Source organism: Denticeps clupeoides, chromosome 2, assembly GCF_900700375.1.
Source record: "Denticeps clupeoides chromosome 2, fDenClu1.1, whole genome shotgun sequence".
Taxonomy (NCBI): domain Eukaryota; kingdom Metazoa; phylum Chordata; class Actinopteri; order Clupeiformes; family Denticipitidae; genus Denticeps; species Denticeps clupeoides.
In genome coordinates, this window is record NC_041708.1 from 11223758 (window position 1) to 11242286 (window position 18529).

Consider the following 18529-nt stretch of genomic DNA (forward strand, 5'->3'; position numbering starts at 1 on the left):
CTTCAAGACGATGTCTTTTCCAGGGACGCCCATGCTTATTTCAGCAAGACAATGCCAAACCACATGCCGCGCACATAACAATGGCATGGCTGCGAAAGAAGAGGGTGCGGATGCTTGACTGTTGCGCACCTAAAACGTTGTTTGCGAGAAGAATGGGACAATCTAACACCTGCAACACTTAGTCACTGGAATTCTTCAATGCCTAAACGTCTTTTAAGTGTTGTTAAAAGACAGGGGAACTGTGCAAAGTGGTAAATGCTGTACTGTGTCACCTTTTTTTATTCACAATTTCCACCCTGTCCCAACTTTTTCTGATTTGTAAATATCCCATTTTTAACTGTTAGTGGTATTATAACAAAGTGGAAGTAGCTTAGTGGGTAAGTCACAGGTTCAAACCCCACTAATTACCATTGTATCCCTGAGTAAGACATGTAACCCTGGGGGGACTTTCCCTGTAACTAATGATTAAAAGTCACTTTGGATAAAGGTGTCAGCTAAATGCTGTAAATGTACGTGCCTTCCAGTTCTAACATAACTACACCAACGCATGAAGCAAGTTTCATATGAACAGGAATCAGCAAGTTCGGTGTGGAGGAACTTGACTGGTCTATACAGAGCCTTGACCTCAACTCAATAGAACACTTTTGGGAATGAATTAGAGTGGCGAGAGCGAGTCCAACATCAGTGTTGGACCTCATAAATGCTCTTGTGGAGGAATGGTCAAAGATTCCCATAAACACTCTCCTAAACCTTGTAGAAAACCTTCCCATGCTGCAACATAGTGTATTTCTGATGGATGATCAAATGAATAAACTAATCTATGTGTCAGTTATAGAAAATGACAGAATGGATATATTTTTTTTTACATTTTTTCATTGTTAAATACATAAAACAAATGAATTTCTGGCATGTGTACATGGTCATATGTTTACAGCAGGGCTCACCAACCCTGGACTCTTGAATCAGAGTTGGTGACCCCTGGTTTACAGTATCACTTCACCATAATTTCTAGAAAATCCTATCATAATATACATCACTTGTGGGGGTTAATGATGATGATTATGTAATATAATTATTAGAAATATTAGTTCCAATCTTTATTGGTTTATTTTTGTCATTTTTTAATGGCAGACGATATTATAAGGAGACAGATGGCTTGAAGTTGGATGTTGGAGTTTACATGAAGGCCCTGGAGGTGATACATTTCATCCATTTAGTAGAGAATGTTGTACTGGTTATTGTATTATTGATGATAATTAAATGTGCGGGATGGTGAGGGATGTACTGATGCATGTTGCTCAGTGTAAGCACCGTGGAATTTAAAAAAGCATAATGTATTAGAACTGACTGTGCTGGGGTGTGTCTATTTCATTGGGTCTGTGTGGATTCCAGTATGCCTGTGATGTAGAAGCAGAGGTCATTGGGAAACCAGCTCCTATGTTCTTCCAAAGTGTTCTTACTGACATGGGGATCCAGCCGCATGAGGTACAGCCTTAAAGATTACACGCTTGGTATTTCCCTAATTATAATAAAAGACTAGATCGGTTTTGGAGGAACATGGGAATGTTGTTTTTCTTCAACAGGCACTGATGATTGGAGATGATTTAGTTAATGATGTTGGAGGAGCGCAGCATGCTGGAATGAAAGGTCTCCAAGTGAGGACTGGAAAATACAGGTAAAATAATGAGCAGGCTTTAAATATTTATCTCTGCATGCAGGGGGTGGGAGATTTTCATTATCCTGCCACTAGAGGACTCCATGTTCTTATAGTTCAAAGTAGCTGGACATTTGTCACAAAGGGTCTCTGTAGTTCTGAAATCATGGCCTGCTTTTGAGTTTTTAAGTAGTGCTCTTTTATCTAAATACACATGGACAAGAAAGTGGCCGTTATTTGTCACTATGAAAAATCTTATGTGGGTGCTTTATTGTTGCTTGGCAGGCTGAACAAGCCATCTGCTTTGAAGCCCGTGACCTCACTCTCTCTCACCCCTCACTCCCAACAACATCACTTCCTGTCCCTCCCATTCCCAGAGCTCAGTTAAAACAGTTCAATAGATGCCATATGCACAGATTGTGTTAATACAAATGTGATTCTTCAATGTAGACTGTAAAAAATAGTGTGTGAGTGAGTGATGTAATTAGACTGTTTTGGACACTTTTTCATTTTCAGAATCAGTAGTGGTAATGTGAGAAATGCTCCCATGAGTTTCAGAGGAATCAGCTACATGTTCCTTTGCAACTTTGAAACCAAAATACCATAATTTCCTTTGGAGGAAATAGGCTCCATGGAGACACTTCCTACTGTACGTTGGGTATAAAGTGACAGGTGAGAATGGTCTCGGCCTAGGAGTCAAGAATCTGGCATCAGCACCTTCACACATTGTTTATGTGAAAGTTGATGTTAGTTATATGAGAGCTTCCTACTAAAATCAATAGGCAGGGTGTTTTTGTGATGTAGTCGTTTGGAAAGACAGGTACAGCTGCAGCTGCGACTTGGACGGGGATCCACTGCGGTCCTCATAAATGCTTGCCATTGCTTCCCAGCATTTCACTTGTCTTTTGCCTCATAGTGAGACCCAAACACAACCTCTGACATTAATGGTGCCATAGGAAAAATTCAACTTAACATGGCGTAGCTGAATGAGGAGAGTTTGGGACTGTGGGTCTGAAATATTTCATATACCTTGTTTAAACAGTGTGTGTATGTTTGTATATTCTGTTAGATTGATAGAAATAGTTCATATGAAAAGCTAAAACCCTACCAAATTATGTTTAATGCATTGAAATGAATTAGTTTCACAAAAAAAATTTTGTCATTTAATCAAGACAGAAAGGTCAAATTTTGGCAAGACAAAAGTTTTGTCGCCTATACAGAAATTGAACAAATTTACTGCAAATACAAAAATATGTCAGCAAATTATGTAGTGGTGCTGTGAGATCCAAATTTAATATCTTGTATGACTTCCATAAGCTTGAAAGACTGCATCCATGTGATTTGACAAGGATTCATACAATTTATTGATGAAGTCATCAGGAATAGCAAAAAAAGCAGTCTTGCATGCCTCCCAGAATTAATCAATATTCTTTGGTTTCGTCTTCCATGCTTCCTCTTTCATCCTACCCCACAAATGCTCAATGATGTTCATGTCTGGTGACTGGGCTGGCCAATCATGCAGTATGTTCTTTGCCTTGAGGAACTTTGATGTGGAGATGGAAGTATGTGATGGAGCACCATCCTGCTGCAGAATTTGGCCTCTTTTATGGTTGAGAATATAAAAGGTATTTCTTGGTATTTGATGTTGCCTTCCACCCTGCAGATCTCTTGCACACCCCCATACTGGATATAACCCCAGACCATGATTTTTCCACCACCAAACTTCACTGTTTTCTGGGTGAATCTTGGATTCAGTAGGTCTCCTGCAATATTTGTGGCCACTGTAGTGTAATTCAACAGAGGATTCATCAGAAAAATCAGCACTGATTTGACCATGGAGGCCATTTCGATACAGAATCCGAGGGACACAAGGACTTCAGGTGACCAGGTCTCGTGGAGCTCTGCTGCAGTGGAAAATAGGCTGTATCTGCTAAATAAATGTTATATTATTAAAATATTAAACCAAGTAATAATGTGATTGGTGATGATCAGACCAAGAAAAGACAACCCACTAAACAAAGACTCTTACAAGGGTTCCCTCAGTCATGAACCCAAAGGAGAATCCCCATCTGTGAACCAGCAAGTGGCAGCAGAGCATATCATCATAATAATATGCCCACCAAAAAAGGCCTATTTTTTTTAGAGGGTGTAACAAAACTGTTTTGGGCACCAAATAACATAACCAAATTAGCATAATGTCAATGTTGACAAAACAGAACAGTGTTCAGTACTTTCAGCTAATTACAGTACATACTTTAGTTTAACAGATGATGGGTTTAATTATCCAAAATTAGCATATGAAAGCTGTATCCTCCAATTTGTCTAACTTCAATGCAGGTCAACCTGCATGTAGACTTAAAGGGAAAGGAAGTACCACCTGGGCGCTCAGAAAGAGAGGTTGTGGCAATAGAGACAGGGTCCCCATGCTTTCTACCTTCGCGTTTTCCCTTCTCTCCATCCTCCAAGGCACAGGCATACCCGGACCCACCCTATGGTGGCTCGCCTGTGCACGTCAGGACTGGAGGGGAACCTGGACCCTCTGGCGGCTCCAATTTTTGCATCGAGGCTGGAGGCAGACCCGGTTACTCTGGCGGCACCCATCGCCACTTCAGATCTGGCAGCTCTGGAACCATGCCGGCCCTGTCCCATTGGGTCTTTTTTGGTGGCTCTGGAACCATGCCCTTTCCCTGGGCGACTAGACCTGACTTTTGAGGATATGGAGACATGGGTGGTATACAACCGGTCAACAACCAAACCTGTTTTGCCAGCTGCTGGGCCGCCGCAGTTCTGGGCCACGTTCTGTGTCAGCTGGCGGACCATGTTGGGGCCAAGGCTGGAGGGCTGCTGTAACTTGGGTCCTGCATTCTATAATGCCACAGCGGTATTAAGGAGAGGCGCACATACTCAACGTCATTTTGAGATGTGGTGCTAGTTTAATAAACAAATGGGAAAGGCATGATGGCCACAACTTTAAACTCATTGAGGCATGTGAACATAACATTATCTACAATGCAGGACAACCTGTGAGTCCTTCTGGTACACTCATAAAGGGTCCTGTGTGTGAGCATCACATAAGTAGACAAAGAAAAGAGTAGTTAGTTTCTTTTCTTCAAGATACAGATAACTACCAAGTTGTTCTTTATTGCTGTTTCTATTTGTGCCAATCCCAAAGATGCCTTTGACCTTAACTTTGAGCATAGCACAGTTAAAAAAAATGAGCTTTTCTGTCAGGTGCATTTCGGTCTGGGTCCCCAGTGAACGTTGCAAACACCAGCCTGTATCTCCTGTCATACGGGAAGAGGTGCGAACGTTGACACACACATCTGCTGTTTGCGCAAAGCAGTGTGGTGATGTGTGCCACAGCACCTGCTTTTGCGTCTCCACAACCGACGCCCTGATGCTGTTACATGGAGAGGAACAAAACACAAATGCATTAATCTTCCAACATGTGCCTTTTGTGTTTAGCGTTTTTCTTTTAAACACTGGTGATTAAAAATAGATGAACGGATGATTATTCCTCAAACAACTGTCTTCAGAGTGATTAATGGACGCTTTTCATGCGTTATGAAGGCTTCAGTCCAAAATATTTACACCAGGCCTCATGGAAGAGCTTGCTGCAGTTGAGGCAGGCCTCTCTGGAGGGCCGTGTGGTTGGCCATGGCTCTTTCAGTCGTAATTCTTCAGACAGTTTGTCTGGGAGCTGTGAGGAGTTGTGGCGAATGATGTTTTGGGGCACGCACGCCCTGCTCTGAAGCTCGCGTGCATTTCTTCCAATGACGACTTAGATAACCATCGATTGGCACAGGGGGCTGGGGTGGGGTGGGGGTATAAGTGGACGCCGCGTGGTCCCTGCTGATTGCCGTGCGGACTGGGAGGTGTAAAGATTTAGCAAGATTCCTTGGCTCTGGGACTTAACAGGCGTTCTCTGTTCTGCAGTGGCGAGCTATCAAAACCCCAGATTCAGAGGAGCTGCAGTCTGGAATGCAATGTTTTAAAGTAGCACAGTTTTTTTTTTTTTTTTTTTTTTTTGGTTTAAGTCTTATCTCTTCAAAAAATGGTCCAACAAAAGTGCAGGAAATTACAGTGAATGATTTTGCTTATGATGATGATAAACCCCCATTAGGCTGTTGCTTTGCAGTCATTACATCGTAATAAATTGTAATTAGAGAGGGTTCAAAGAACAAAAATGCTAATGAAAAAAGTAAATAAAACAGTAAATTGATATTCATCATTTAAAATAACTTTTGTTCAAAACGAGTTAATAGGAATTTGTAATCTAGTCATATTTATGTGGTTCCACTGTACTGTTCTTGGGGCAGTGAAGGTCTAGCGGGTAAGGAAATCCTGAACCGCCAAGGTGCCACTGAGATGCCCCTTGAGCAAGGTACCGTCCCCACACACTGCTTTCATGGCTGTACACTTTCTCACTAAGGTTGATTGGTTAAATTGGGTGGTAGTAGCCTAGTGGGTAACACACTCGCCTATTAACCAGAAGTGGGTTCGAATCCCACTTACTACCATTGTGTCCCTGAGCAAGACACTTAACCCTATAGTTGCTCCAGGGAGACTGTCCCTGTAACTACTGATTGTAAGTCGCTCTGGATAAGGGCGTCTGATAAATGCTGTAAATGTAAATGTAATGTAAATGCAGAGGACACATTTCGTTGTTTGCACCGTGTGCTGTGTTGCGAATCCCTTTTTCGCTTTCTGTTTTCACATATTGCGAAACTTCGTGCAAGCTAAATCTCGGTGGGACCTTTACTGAATGTCAAAAAGCAGTTTGTTCAAATTGAATTCCATGTGTGCGGGTGGTAGTAGCCTAGTGGGTAACACACTCGCCTATGAACCAGAAGACCCAGGTTCAAATCCCACTTACTACCATTGTGTCCCTGAGCAAGACACTTAACCCTAAGTTGCTCCAGGGAGACTGTCCCTGTAACTACTGATTGTAAGTCGCTCTGGATAAGGGCGTCTGATAAATGCCGTAAATGTAAATGTAAATGTAAATGTAAGCTAATGCTTTCATGAACTTCCAGATGTCCTTAAAGTGCACAAACATGAACGTATTTTGTAACATCATTTGTGCACTTATGTCAGTTGTGACTTGTTGGTGGATGGGGTGGTGCACTGGCACTGCCTTCTTTAGTGTTGAGCATTTGTCACAGTTTTCTGTTCATCCTGCTTTATAATTGTTGCAATTCTTGGCACACAGTTATTTTTTAGTGAATGTAATCCGTAACCAATTAGAACATTATAAAAGAGCTCTTTATTAAAAAGAGGCCTCAGAACGTTGGATGTCACTGCATACAATTGATATGGGCAATGTTCACTGGGGAATGTCATCAAGAATAATTTTATTTTCACATCCTCAATATTAACTTTAATAACCTTATAAATTGTTTAAAATGGGATGTTTGATAGAGATGTGAACCTTCACTGGTCTCATGACTGATTATGTATCACAATGTATCCCATACATTTTTCTATATAACTTTGCATTATTTTTTACATCAAGTACATCAGTGAGAGTTAAGATCTCTTTCACATGGATGTCTGAACCAGGCGTTTTGATGATGTTCGTTGTGAGCGTAGACTGAACACGACCGTTTTTCTGCTCATTGAAGCAAATCAAAGCATTCACACAGACATTCAGCACCAGCGTCTGGTCGTCTGTGTGTTCAGATGCCATCAAATAAACGCTGCATGCAACATTTTCTTGCCGTCAATTTCTGCCAAAATACCAATGTATGGCCTTACTCCTCTGAGCAGCACTGTACTCAGATCAGGCAGCCACAGTCAAAACCGGCACTACTTTTTGAATAGTATTTTTATGCAGCCACCAGAAAATCACCAAGAAACATTGTTATGATATAATCAATTATGTTGTGTACTGCATTGTGGATGGCTGATTGTCATTATGATATACTGTAGCACAGCTCAGCAAAATGAGTCCTCTGCATTTAACCCAATCTTGCTTAGTGGTACCTCAGTGGGCACCCTGGCGGTTTGGGATTTGAACACGCAACCTTCTGATTCTGCTTCTTTACCTGCTAGGCCATTAGTGCCCATGTCCATACATCACACATGCATGTACACAGCTCATAACTTTTTCCAGGCTTATTCCACAATGGATTAAATTGCTTTTTTTTTCCCCTCAATTCTACACATAACACCCCATAATGACAATGTGAAAAAAGTTTACTTGAGGTTTTGGTAAATTTATTCAAAATGAAAATTAAGTATTCTCTGCCTATTTTATTAAGCTCAGAATTTACCTCATTCATTGGTGTGAATGGCGTCACATTGTTGGCGTCAGGTTTGGTGTAAACCAGGGACCGCTCATCACCAGCCCAACACCATCCCTACAGTGAAGCATGGTGGTTACAGCATCACACTGTAGGGATATTTTTCAGCTGTAGAAACTGAGAGACAAGTCAGTCTAGAGGTGAAAACCTGGATGAAAACCTGCTCCAGAGTGCTCTTGAACTTTCAGCAGGACAAAGGACCCTAAGCACACAGCCAAGCTATCAAAGGAGTGGCTTCAGGACAACTCTGTGGCCCAGCCAGAGCCGAGACTTGAATCCGATTGAACATCTCTGGAGAGATCTTAAAATGGCTCTGCACTGACACGTCCCATCTGACCTGATGGAGCTTGAAAGTTGCTGCAAAGAGGAATGGGCCAAACTGGATAAGTATAGTGCATCAACAAAGTACTGAGCAAAGGCTGCAAATACTTATGTACATGTGATATGTACCTCAACTAAACTTTTTTCATGTTATCATTATGGGGTGTTGTGTGTAGAATCCTATGGAAAACAAAGTAGTTAATCCATTTTGGAATATGGCTTTAACATAACAAAATGTGAAAAAAGTGATGCGCTGTGAATACATTCCAGATGCAGTGTATGCACCACATGCTACACCTCATATAGCACCTTCTAAATTTACACCAATGGTAAATCAAAGGTAACCTCGATTACCAACTATCCAGTTGAGAAAAGTTCAGTGTGCCTAGGTTCCTTAAGGTACACAGTTTAGTCTTCATGTAGTTGAATGTCCAATATATTTAAATGTAGACCAAACTGCTCTTTAGTGGAAACCACCTTGGATTTGATTCAGGAGATGTTTCACAACTTCTGGCCAGGCTCTTGCCCACCTACGGCAGAATTGTTGACTTGCTTATTCTTTAGCTTGCAAAACCTCAGGACACATCCCACATGAGTGAATCTGCTCCTGCCAAATCCGTGCTTCTTATCTTCAAGGCCTTTTTTGAGCTCAGCAGTGAACAGTGTTGCTTTTGAAGCAATCATAAAAGGTTGGGAGGGGGTGATCTGGATGCAGCTCCGGTGAACTCTATCTGACCGAACAACCCACACTGTGTTGATGACCGGGACCTCAGAACAGCATGTGTCATTAGTCCCTGTAAACAACTCGTTTTGGTTTGATTGGTTGTGGGAAATCTCGAGTAGTCCATGCAGGGTTGGAATGGCCGTCGTAAGCTTTGCCCGATTGCAAATGAGACTCTCACGGAAAACAGCTGCAGTGCCATTTGCCTCTTGAAGGCATGCCAGGTTTACTACAAGGACTTCAGGCTGTGCCGGACTCTTGGATGTGATATAGATGCTGGTGTTGTGCCAACACTAACAGTGCCCAGGGCTGGATATTTCTTAATAGTGTCAATGAAATGTCAATGAAATGGGTTTCAATTTTTGCAAAGAATTTCACGAATACAAAGAGCAGTTATGGCAAACCTCCTCAGCTGTGTAAAGACATCTTCTCCAAAGTAGCATGCTCCTGGTGGAGACAGCCTTAAACTCACATGTTGCCGGCGGACTCCGGTCTATTTGGGGACTCCACAGGAAATGACCCATGATTGCGGGGGGTCACTGTTTTCTGATGACACAGGCGATCTGCTCTCTCCCTGCCGCAGAACCGCCTCTCCCAGCTGGCCGAGTAACACAAACATTGGTCCCCGGTTACTGTTGCAGAACTGCCCTGAAGGCCTTTGTGTCGCCAAGGCTGTAATTATGGCTGACGTACGAGCACACAGTCTTCCACCTGAACAGATCAGTAAGAGCAGGGTGTTGTGACTTCTTTGTGTTCTAGCAACAGTGTTCTGTTGTACCTAAAATCCTGTTTGCCAGACTAGACTAGAAAAGAATGTTTTCACGTAATAACTGCAAATCACATTCTAGCAGTGAACAGCACTGCAGCAGTTTTTCATTCCAGTTAATATGGAAACTGATAAAGAGCAAAATAATTATGTGATACAAAGGATTGAGAACAAGTGGTGACCGAAAGGTTCTAATATGCCATACAGAAGAAAATATAGTTGGACAGTTGTTGTTTTTTGTACTTGGAAATATATATAAAAGGGAAGAAAAAACAAAAACATTTGCAGAAATAGCACACATAGGTCAAATTGTACAATGAATAATGTCTGTGAATAAGGAGTCAGAGATAGTCCATGGAACCAATGAAGTTCATCAAGGCCCTAGAGGAATGATATAAAAAAAGGATCAAAACAGGGATAAATACAAACACATACATAAACACAATGCAGCAATAAACATAAAACTATAACTCCTCGTTTTTCCCTGATTGAGTCCATTCCATTTAATGAAATCTCCCCAAATGCAATTATATTGTTAATTACATTGTTAATATATAATTGGATCATGCACATAAGCTCAGTGATAATTTTCTAGGTATGTGTAATGTACATTAATTGATTAAATTAATTGCTAGGCAGATCATGAATATATACAGCAAACCAAATATGGCTGATTTAACAGATTCACAGGGAGTGGCAGTTCCAGTTCTTTCTGATTGCCAGTATCCCATGACTCGTGGTGTGCCGGTTTTATTTGCCAGGAAGACCCCCACCCAACACCCCCATGCCTAAAGCAGTGTTAGCTTTGCTTACCATGTCAAGCCCGACTGCCAATGGTAAGCAAGAACTTCCTGTCCGAAATCAGAACGTAATGAAGTTGACAAAGTATAAACATTCATCTCAATTGTCTCATTATTTAGGGTTCCACCATGTGAGTTCTGCTGGTGGAAGTATGCACTGCTGTAGGGAGGGAAGTACAATCTGTGTTCCATTATTTTTGGATCATCCAATGAATATCAATTTAAGATTGAGGATTGGTTTTCTTGTCAGTACAACAGTATACACAGTATATAGTGTATTGAAATAATGTTTCATACAGACCCCAAATAGTGCAATCATAAAAGAAAGAAAAATATATATGTGTATATATATGTATATATATACTAAACTATACTAACTAAAACTTAAATACTGTACAGATCTCTATAAGAAAACATGTTAACGTTTCTGTACAATGAACAGGTCGAACAAGACATAACTGGACATCATGTAGGATGCTTGTAAGTGGATATGTTGGACATTTCCAACAGGACACACAAGACAAGACAAATGTGCAAAATGAAGGAGAGGTCGTCTGTCATGTGCACACCCAGGAACTTCACACTGCTGACTATCTCAACAGCAGGTCCATCAATGTGCAGTGGGGTGGGGACAGTCAGTTTCTTCCTGAAGTTGACAACCATCTCTTTGGTCTTGGTGACATTGAGAGTCATGTTTTTGCAGTGGTGACCTAGCGGTTAAGAAAGCAGCCCCATAATCAGAAGGTTGCTGGTTCGAATCCCGATCCGCCAAGGTGCCACTGATGACACATTTCAGTGTATAACGATCACTTCACTTTCACTTTTTCCAGATGTTTTATCTCCTTTCTGTAAGCAGACTCATCGTTGTTGGTGATGAGCCCCACTCTTTTGTGACTTTGTAGCATTTGTATCTTTGACAGAAGTAAATACCTTATTGTGGTGGACAAGTGCAAGAATGGTTGCTTGCTTATTTTTTTTTTTTTGTTGTTATTTATTCCCATTTTCTACAAGGGAAAACGATATTTTTTAATATAACAAAATACCGTATTAGCCTGCATTTTGTTCCAAAATATTATGTTTGGTGCCACCTACTACTTTGTGCATTTTTCTTTAGACCATGATTATAAGATGACAATTTTTTGATATATATTGAGGTGAAAATTATTATTCTTATATTTGAGCCACTTTGGTAATTGCTCTCTGTTGGATCATATCTGAAACTGCATCTGAATAGATGAATAGGGCCACAGATGACTAGATTGATAGATAGATACATTATTGTTATATTTGCTCATAATTTTTATGACAATTTTTTTTTATACAAATGCTCAAAAGAATGAGCATTTGAGCTCTGTAAACAGTGTGATTATGACCTACAATCTCTGTTTTCTCTTTAATGAAAAGACAGCCCCCCCAGAAAATCATTTGTCCCCAGTGGTCCACACTACACTGGTGTGTGTAACCATGGTGTGTGTTATTTTTTGTTGTCCTGGCTTTTTTTCTGTCAGTCAACCACAGTTCCTGCATGATGCCTTAATCTCGCGACAGGGTGGACAGAGTGTCCGGGGAAGGCTGCCGGGCTTTCCTTCTTGAGAGCCTTGTCTTTAACTCCTTCATCTTGGCTTTTGACATTCTCACAGCCATTCTGCCCTTCTGACCTCACTGTTCGGGTGGGAGAGAAACACTGAGGTTATGTTGCGAAAGTTATGAAGTGATTATCACTTGTGATACAAAGCAGCACAGCACACGGTGCACACAGTGAAATTTTTTCTCTGCATTTAACCCATCACCCTGAGTGAGCAGTGGGCTGCCATGACAGGCGCCCGTGGAGCAGTGTGTGCTGCTTTGCTCAGTGGCACCTCAGTGGCACTTTGGCGGATCGGGATTCGAACCGGCAACCTTTTGACTACAGGGCCGCTTCCTTAACCTAGGCCACCACTGCCCTGTAAAGTTCTGTTGTGCAGCCATACATGTTTAAACTGCCAGAACCAGGATTGATTAGAGGAAAATTACAATAAATATGTTTTTTCTCAGTCTGCCAAAGCTAAGCTATCAATACTTAACATAATAATCACTTGTCCTATTTTAACTTAAATTAAAGACATTCATCTGTTTGGAGTGAGTAATTATAGCACCCATGGAAGAATAGGTTACAGGATTGCAAATGGCACTGTAACAGCCAGTGCAATTACTTACAACGGGATGTGATGTGAGAAAGTGTTAGGGGCGGGGTCATGCTAATCACTGACTCCAGTGCATCATCAAGACATGATATATGCCCCAATGCTTTTAATGCACAACATGATTTACACCCTGGTCTTTTTCAGCTTTCGAGGTGGTACTTTTTTTACATTTATGGCATTTGGCATATGTGCTTATTCAGGGCAACTTACAAAGTCTTTTCATATTACCATCAATGAAGTTATCGGTTTTGGTTCACTAGGACTCAAACCATAAATACAATCATTTTATTAAATTTTTCTTACATAAGTCAGACTATAATAAGAAGTTAGTCTAAGCATTCTCTAAAGAGGAAGGTCTTAAGCTGCCATTTTAAAATACACAGCGATAGTGCTGTTCTGACCTCAAGGGGACGTTCAGGGCCAAGACAGAGAAGAGTCTAGATGAGTGTCTTACTACCTTCAACGGTGGAGGGACCAGGCGAGCAGTACTGGAGGGTCAGAGAGTGCAAAGTGCAGTACAAGGTATAATGAGGACTGTGAGGTCGGATGGTGCCACCCCATATTTGCCGTTGTAGGCCATCAGTATTTTGAATCTGATGTGGGCATCAAGGCTCAGTGAACTTTGTACTGAAAACACAGCAGCCAGCATTTGCATGGATCAGCATTGTTTTATAGTGAAGGGAAAGCTCACTTGTCTGTACTCCACTGCATGCAGAGCAAACTCGGGTATGCAAATTGTGTGAAGGAGTTTGTATTTGCATATGTTTGCATAAAAGCAGCATGCATGTGCTTGACTGAGGGGAAGGGAGTGTGTTTCGCGGTGAGTGTGTGGTTTTAGAAAGAAAAGAATATGAAGGGTTTGTGTGTGACTAAAAACAGTAGACATTTTCATCAGAAGGTTATGGTGGAATCAACCCATACACCATGCATTCAACCAGCAGAATGAGAGATTTTACATTGAAAAATGTTTAGCACGTAGCATGCATGAGAGCTGTCAATCATTCAGCTTCTCCCAATTTCAGTGTAATTCAAGATCCTATTACACAAATGCAGCTAAGTGTCTAGTGGACCTTTCTTGTTTTGTTTGACTAAATCCTGAGGACTCCATTGCTTTTACACAAGTAATCAAACCTCCTGCTTTGTGTGTAGTGCTGTGCTTCACGCCAGTTTGAAATAGTGCTCTATGTCATTGATTGCTATGACATTTAATAGTTTAATTTAAAAAGTTGCTAACCCGTCGGCAATGGAGAGATTTGGGCTTTCGGTTCACACCTGTCATTAACTTTCCTTTCAGGGACGGGAATCTAGCAAACAAACTTTACCAAATGGCTATTGAATTGTTTTAATCATGCTTCTGTTCTGGTGTCCACCTGTCTGTCCTTCCATATGGAGAATATTCATGGCCACTGAATGGCCTAGATTTTGGTGGTCTGAGGTCAAGGTTACCGGTTGTCTACACTGTAGATGGGCATGGTTAGCTGTTGATGCCAATATCCTCTCAGTATTCCACTGTAGTCAATACATGCACTAAAGTAACACCTACACCAACATCCACTTCCCACAGTGGGCTGGGATGGGCTGATCACTATCTGGTAGATAGTGACACTCACTAACTATCTAACCTCCTGCTTTGTGTGTAGTGCTGTGCTTCACGCCAGTTTGAAATAGTGCTCTATGTCATTGATTGCTATGACATTTAATAGTTCCAAAATAACTTTTACTAAATACCTGTATTCTAAGACGGTGGTCAAAAACATAATCTTATGTAAAGGTCATCTTATGTAAAAATCATCTTACATAAATGTCACATTTTTCTCCTAATGACTACAGCAAGCCTTTGTGGACAAATGAAGAAACCTACAAGATACTTTGCCACATGCATTCAAACTTTCCAAACTTTCCTTTCCTAAAAAGTGTATTTATAAAGTGGGTTTGTCCAATCAATAAATCAATGCAAAACATTGAACACCTGGAGTGGTCATTAACTTTCTCCTGACATCTTATTATCTCATCCAGACAGACTTCATTACAGGGTTACTCGCCCTGGAGCAACACAGGGTCAAGTGTCTTGCTCAGGAACACAGTAGTAAATGGCATTTGACCCTTCAGGCACCCTGGTGCAGTGCTACGCGTAAGACGCTACTGTAAGGCATCCTTAGGATTTACAAAAATATATAGATAAAAAAAGAAAGAAACACAATCTTTAATGATGTTAGTGCATAGTGTTTGACATTGGTTTAATCATGCAGAATAAGGAAGCAGCATCTGTGAGAGCAGTTTATGTTTATTTCACAACTGTTTATGTGTGAAAAGAATAATTGCACATGGACGTAAGAGGGCAGTTACTTTCTCCTCTTCAAGACAGAGATAACTACCAAGTTGTTCAACTTGGTTTTATTTATGAATTTATGTAAATCCTGAGGACCCCTTTCACTTTTACACTTGAGATTTACACCACCCTTATCTCAAAGCGCTGCCCTATGGCTTTGGGGGTGATCTGGTTAATTGAAATCCAAGCTATTCGACTAGGCTTGGAAAGGGAAAAACTATAACTTTTTCTAGCTAAAAGAAGTTTTGGGAAGTTTTGGGAAGTTCAGTGTGGTGAAGATAGCATGCTTTCCTGCTTGAATAGTTCCATGTCAGCTTTTGGTTAAACTTCAGGCGTCCTTTCAAAAGACCAGTGTTTGCGTGTGTCAGCGCACGTCAGCCTGGGTCAGAGTGCAGCAGAGTAATTAATACACAAAGATTGTGTTCTGCTGAGCCTAGAGGCCATGAATGATCAATACTGGAAATGACTCAAACCCTTCAGTACATTCAACTTTTCTCCTTCTGTTTGCCCCTCTCAGAATCTGTTGCCATTCATTCAGCCTATAGGAGGATATATTTCATACATGTTCTGGCTACACATGTTCCTCCATAAGAGCTGATCATCACAAAGGAGCAGATAAGGCATCTCTTTCTATAGAGCCAGCAAATCTTTGACATAAACACAACATTCTGACACAAATGGACCACATCAAAACATAAACGCTCATAAATTCAGTCTCTTTGATGGAGATTACTGCAATAAAAAAAGGAAGCAGCATCTGTGACTCCTTGTTTTATTGTAGGCTTGATTAGCTACTAGAGATTTTGGACAACTGGACATTGGAGTATGCCCCCCCCCCTCTCTCTCTCTCTTTATGGTTTGTTATAACCACAGCTTCAGAAGTAAAAAGAGGTTTAGAAAATGCTCATTGCTCATAGATTCATGTTTTTATAATAATCACCTTTTAACAGTGCTTTTTGGTCCATCTGCATAGCCACATTTTTGAACAGTTGCTGGTAACCAGTCAATTAGGTTTGAATTATTAACGTGTCTTTAGCGGCGTGGGAGAAACTCCTGACGCCAAACAATAAGCCTTAAAACAGCGAACATCCTACAGCTCACAGCTGTACTTTTCCACTGCATGTAGGGCGAGGGTGTGAGAAAGACAGATAGAGGCATGAAAGAGGGTAGACAGATAAATGGATAAAGAGGCACCTCGCACCGTGACTCGCAGATGGTCTGGTGAAACACAACACCACCCTTTAAACACACTCGTCTGCTAGCCCAGGGCACTTTACAGTGAGGCCACAGCCCTGCTACTTTGTGAATACACACCCATCCTACCACAACACACATACACAGAGGCATTCTTACGAAACGAACAACAGCATTTACTGCATTGGAAGCGTTTTTGTTGTCTTGAATTTCACATAATTTGCAATAAAACTCAAGGCAAACACACAAATGCAGTATTCATTGTCAGGGCCCTATAGTAATCAATCTGCCCATCAGTCTGTCTAACCATCTGTTCACACATTTTAAAATTATGCTTCTGGTAGATCTTTTTTTGTCAAGCTGTCACACTATACCAGCATGTAACCTGAGGTCACCTGATTGGCCCTTGCTGAAATGATCTTTATTCATTTTTCGTTCTTACTCAGTCGTCTATTTGCCATAACTGTTTGTATTTTAATTGCCTTTTACTGTAACCCACTAGGGACAACAACCAAAAAAACATGACATTTTACATTTTACATGACATCTAATCTAATGGTAATTACCTATGTTTATATTAGGATATTAACAATATACTATGTTCATATTAGGGCATATCAATCAATGAAGTCCAAATTAATTCGACATGCTGTCATCTTTGCATGATCAATCCTATCAGTGAATCATAATCCTCCCGCCAGCCCGGATCAATGGAGGGTGGCACGCTACAGGTTTGGTTCTGTGCAAGGCAAGATTCAGCTGTGCACGCTGCTCACATCTCTAGATATTTAGTAAGATGTCTAAATACTTTCCATCATGGAGTGAGTAATTAAAAAAAAAAAGTGCAAACAGAGAGAGGGGGAAACTCGACTTACTCATCTGACGTCAACATGTCAACAAAAACGGCTTTTCTGTTAATGCCATGGTGGATATACATAGATATTAATTACTTCATTAGATTTACAGGCTATTTAAGTGAATTCAAAGTGTCCTCTGCATGTAACCCATCACCCTTTTGTGAGCCGACTGGGGAGCAATGCATAGGAGTGGCACCTTGATATTTGGGATGCAAACCCACACCCTTTCATTTACAAGTCCATTTCTTTGGCTACTAGGCCACCATAGCTCTGCTGCATTCCTGGTTAGACTCCAGGACTAGGGCTGCGCATAGAATGTAAATTTGGCCAACAGGAGAGATTTTGATTATACCAGCCTACCGTAGAAATGTCCACTCCTTGCAAAAATTTGCATCACCAGCACAAAACCATGCCTACTGGCAACATGAGTCATTAGTTTTGAGTTTCCAAAAATATAAGGCCTTAAATATCATATGCCCAGACGTTTTTTTATCTGGCACATGTTATGCTATATGTTGAATGTAAATGTAAAAAATCTATTATACAACTTTCTGCTGCAGTGCCTGTGTTATGGACTCATGCTACTGTTTCAAAAACTGTTTTGAATGATATACCAATGATATACCGCAACATATACCGTCTGCAGTCTATGGTTAAATTGTGTCACAATATGAATTTTGTGCTATATCGCACACACACTGAACACATTGGTGGCCACTAGAGGCCAGGAGTGGGAGCAGGACAGAAATCAGTAATCCTCATTTTCTCGTTTTTAACAATCTTTTTTCTATGCCTATTAGCAGATGCCCTTATTGAAAGTCACTTACAGCCAGTAGTTACAGGGACAGTCCTGCTGGAGCAAATCAGGGTTAAGTGGCTTGCTCAGGAACACAATGTTAGTAAGTGAGGTTTTAACCTAGGACTATGACTTTGTGTGTTCTGTTCATAGACAAATCTGTTACCCAGGAAGCTTCTACCACTCTAACATGACAAAGCAACACATGAAGGCATTTATATTCAAAAGAAAATTTCACATTAAGATGCACATCTTCGCACAACTGCACTTGTGATACATTGATGTTTCAATTTTTTATCCTTTCATTAAAGTTTATAGTTAATGTGTAGTTAACTTTGATACTCATAGACCTCCTGAGGTCAAGCAAACATGTCATCTGACTCACCAGACATAGCCCATAGTAAAGCTGCCCTGTGACTTTATTCCCATTCTGTCTTGTTTACATTGTGTTGCACTAAGCAAAAAAGGAAGAGGATGGCGAATAGATCAAAAGAAGGCCTTTGAAAGGTGCCAAAACAAAAAAGGCGAAAAGTGCTTTCTGAGAGCAAGAGGGATAGTATCTGGCTGTGACGGTGACTCAGCAGCTCACACACACACACACAC

At 40.9% G+C, this 18529-nt stretch overlaps 1 protein-coding gene across 2 annotated transcripts in view; it reads left to right on the forward strand.

Annotated features, from left to right (window-relative positions):
• Nucleotides 1-18529, forward strand: part of lhpp (phospholysine phosphohistidine inorganic pyrophosphate phosphatase) — a 35439-nt gene that overhangs the window by 5325 nt on the left and 11585 nt on the right. For both annotated transcript variants that reach the window (XM_028963771.1, XM_028963764.1), the window contains exons 4-6: nt 1132-1195; nt 1393-1485; nt 1584-1675. In XM_028963771.1, coding sequence (XP_028819604.1) covers nt 1132-1195; nt 1393-1485; nt 1584-1675 — 249 coding nt within the window. The remainder of the gene's footprint in view (nt 1-1131; nt 1196-1392; nt 1486-1583; nt 1676-18529) is intronic.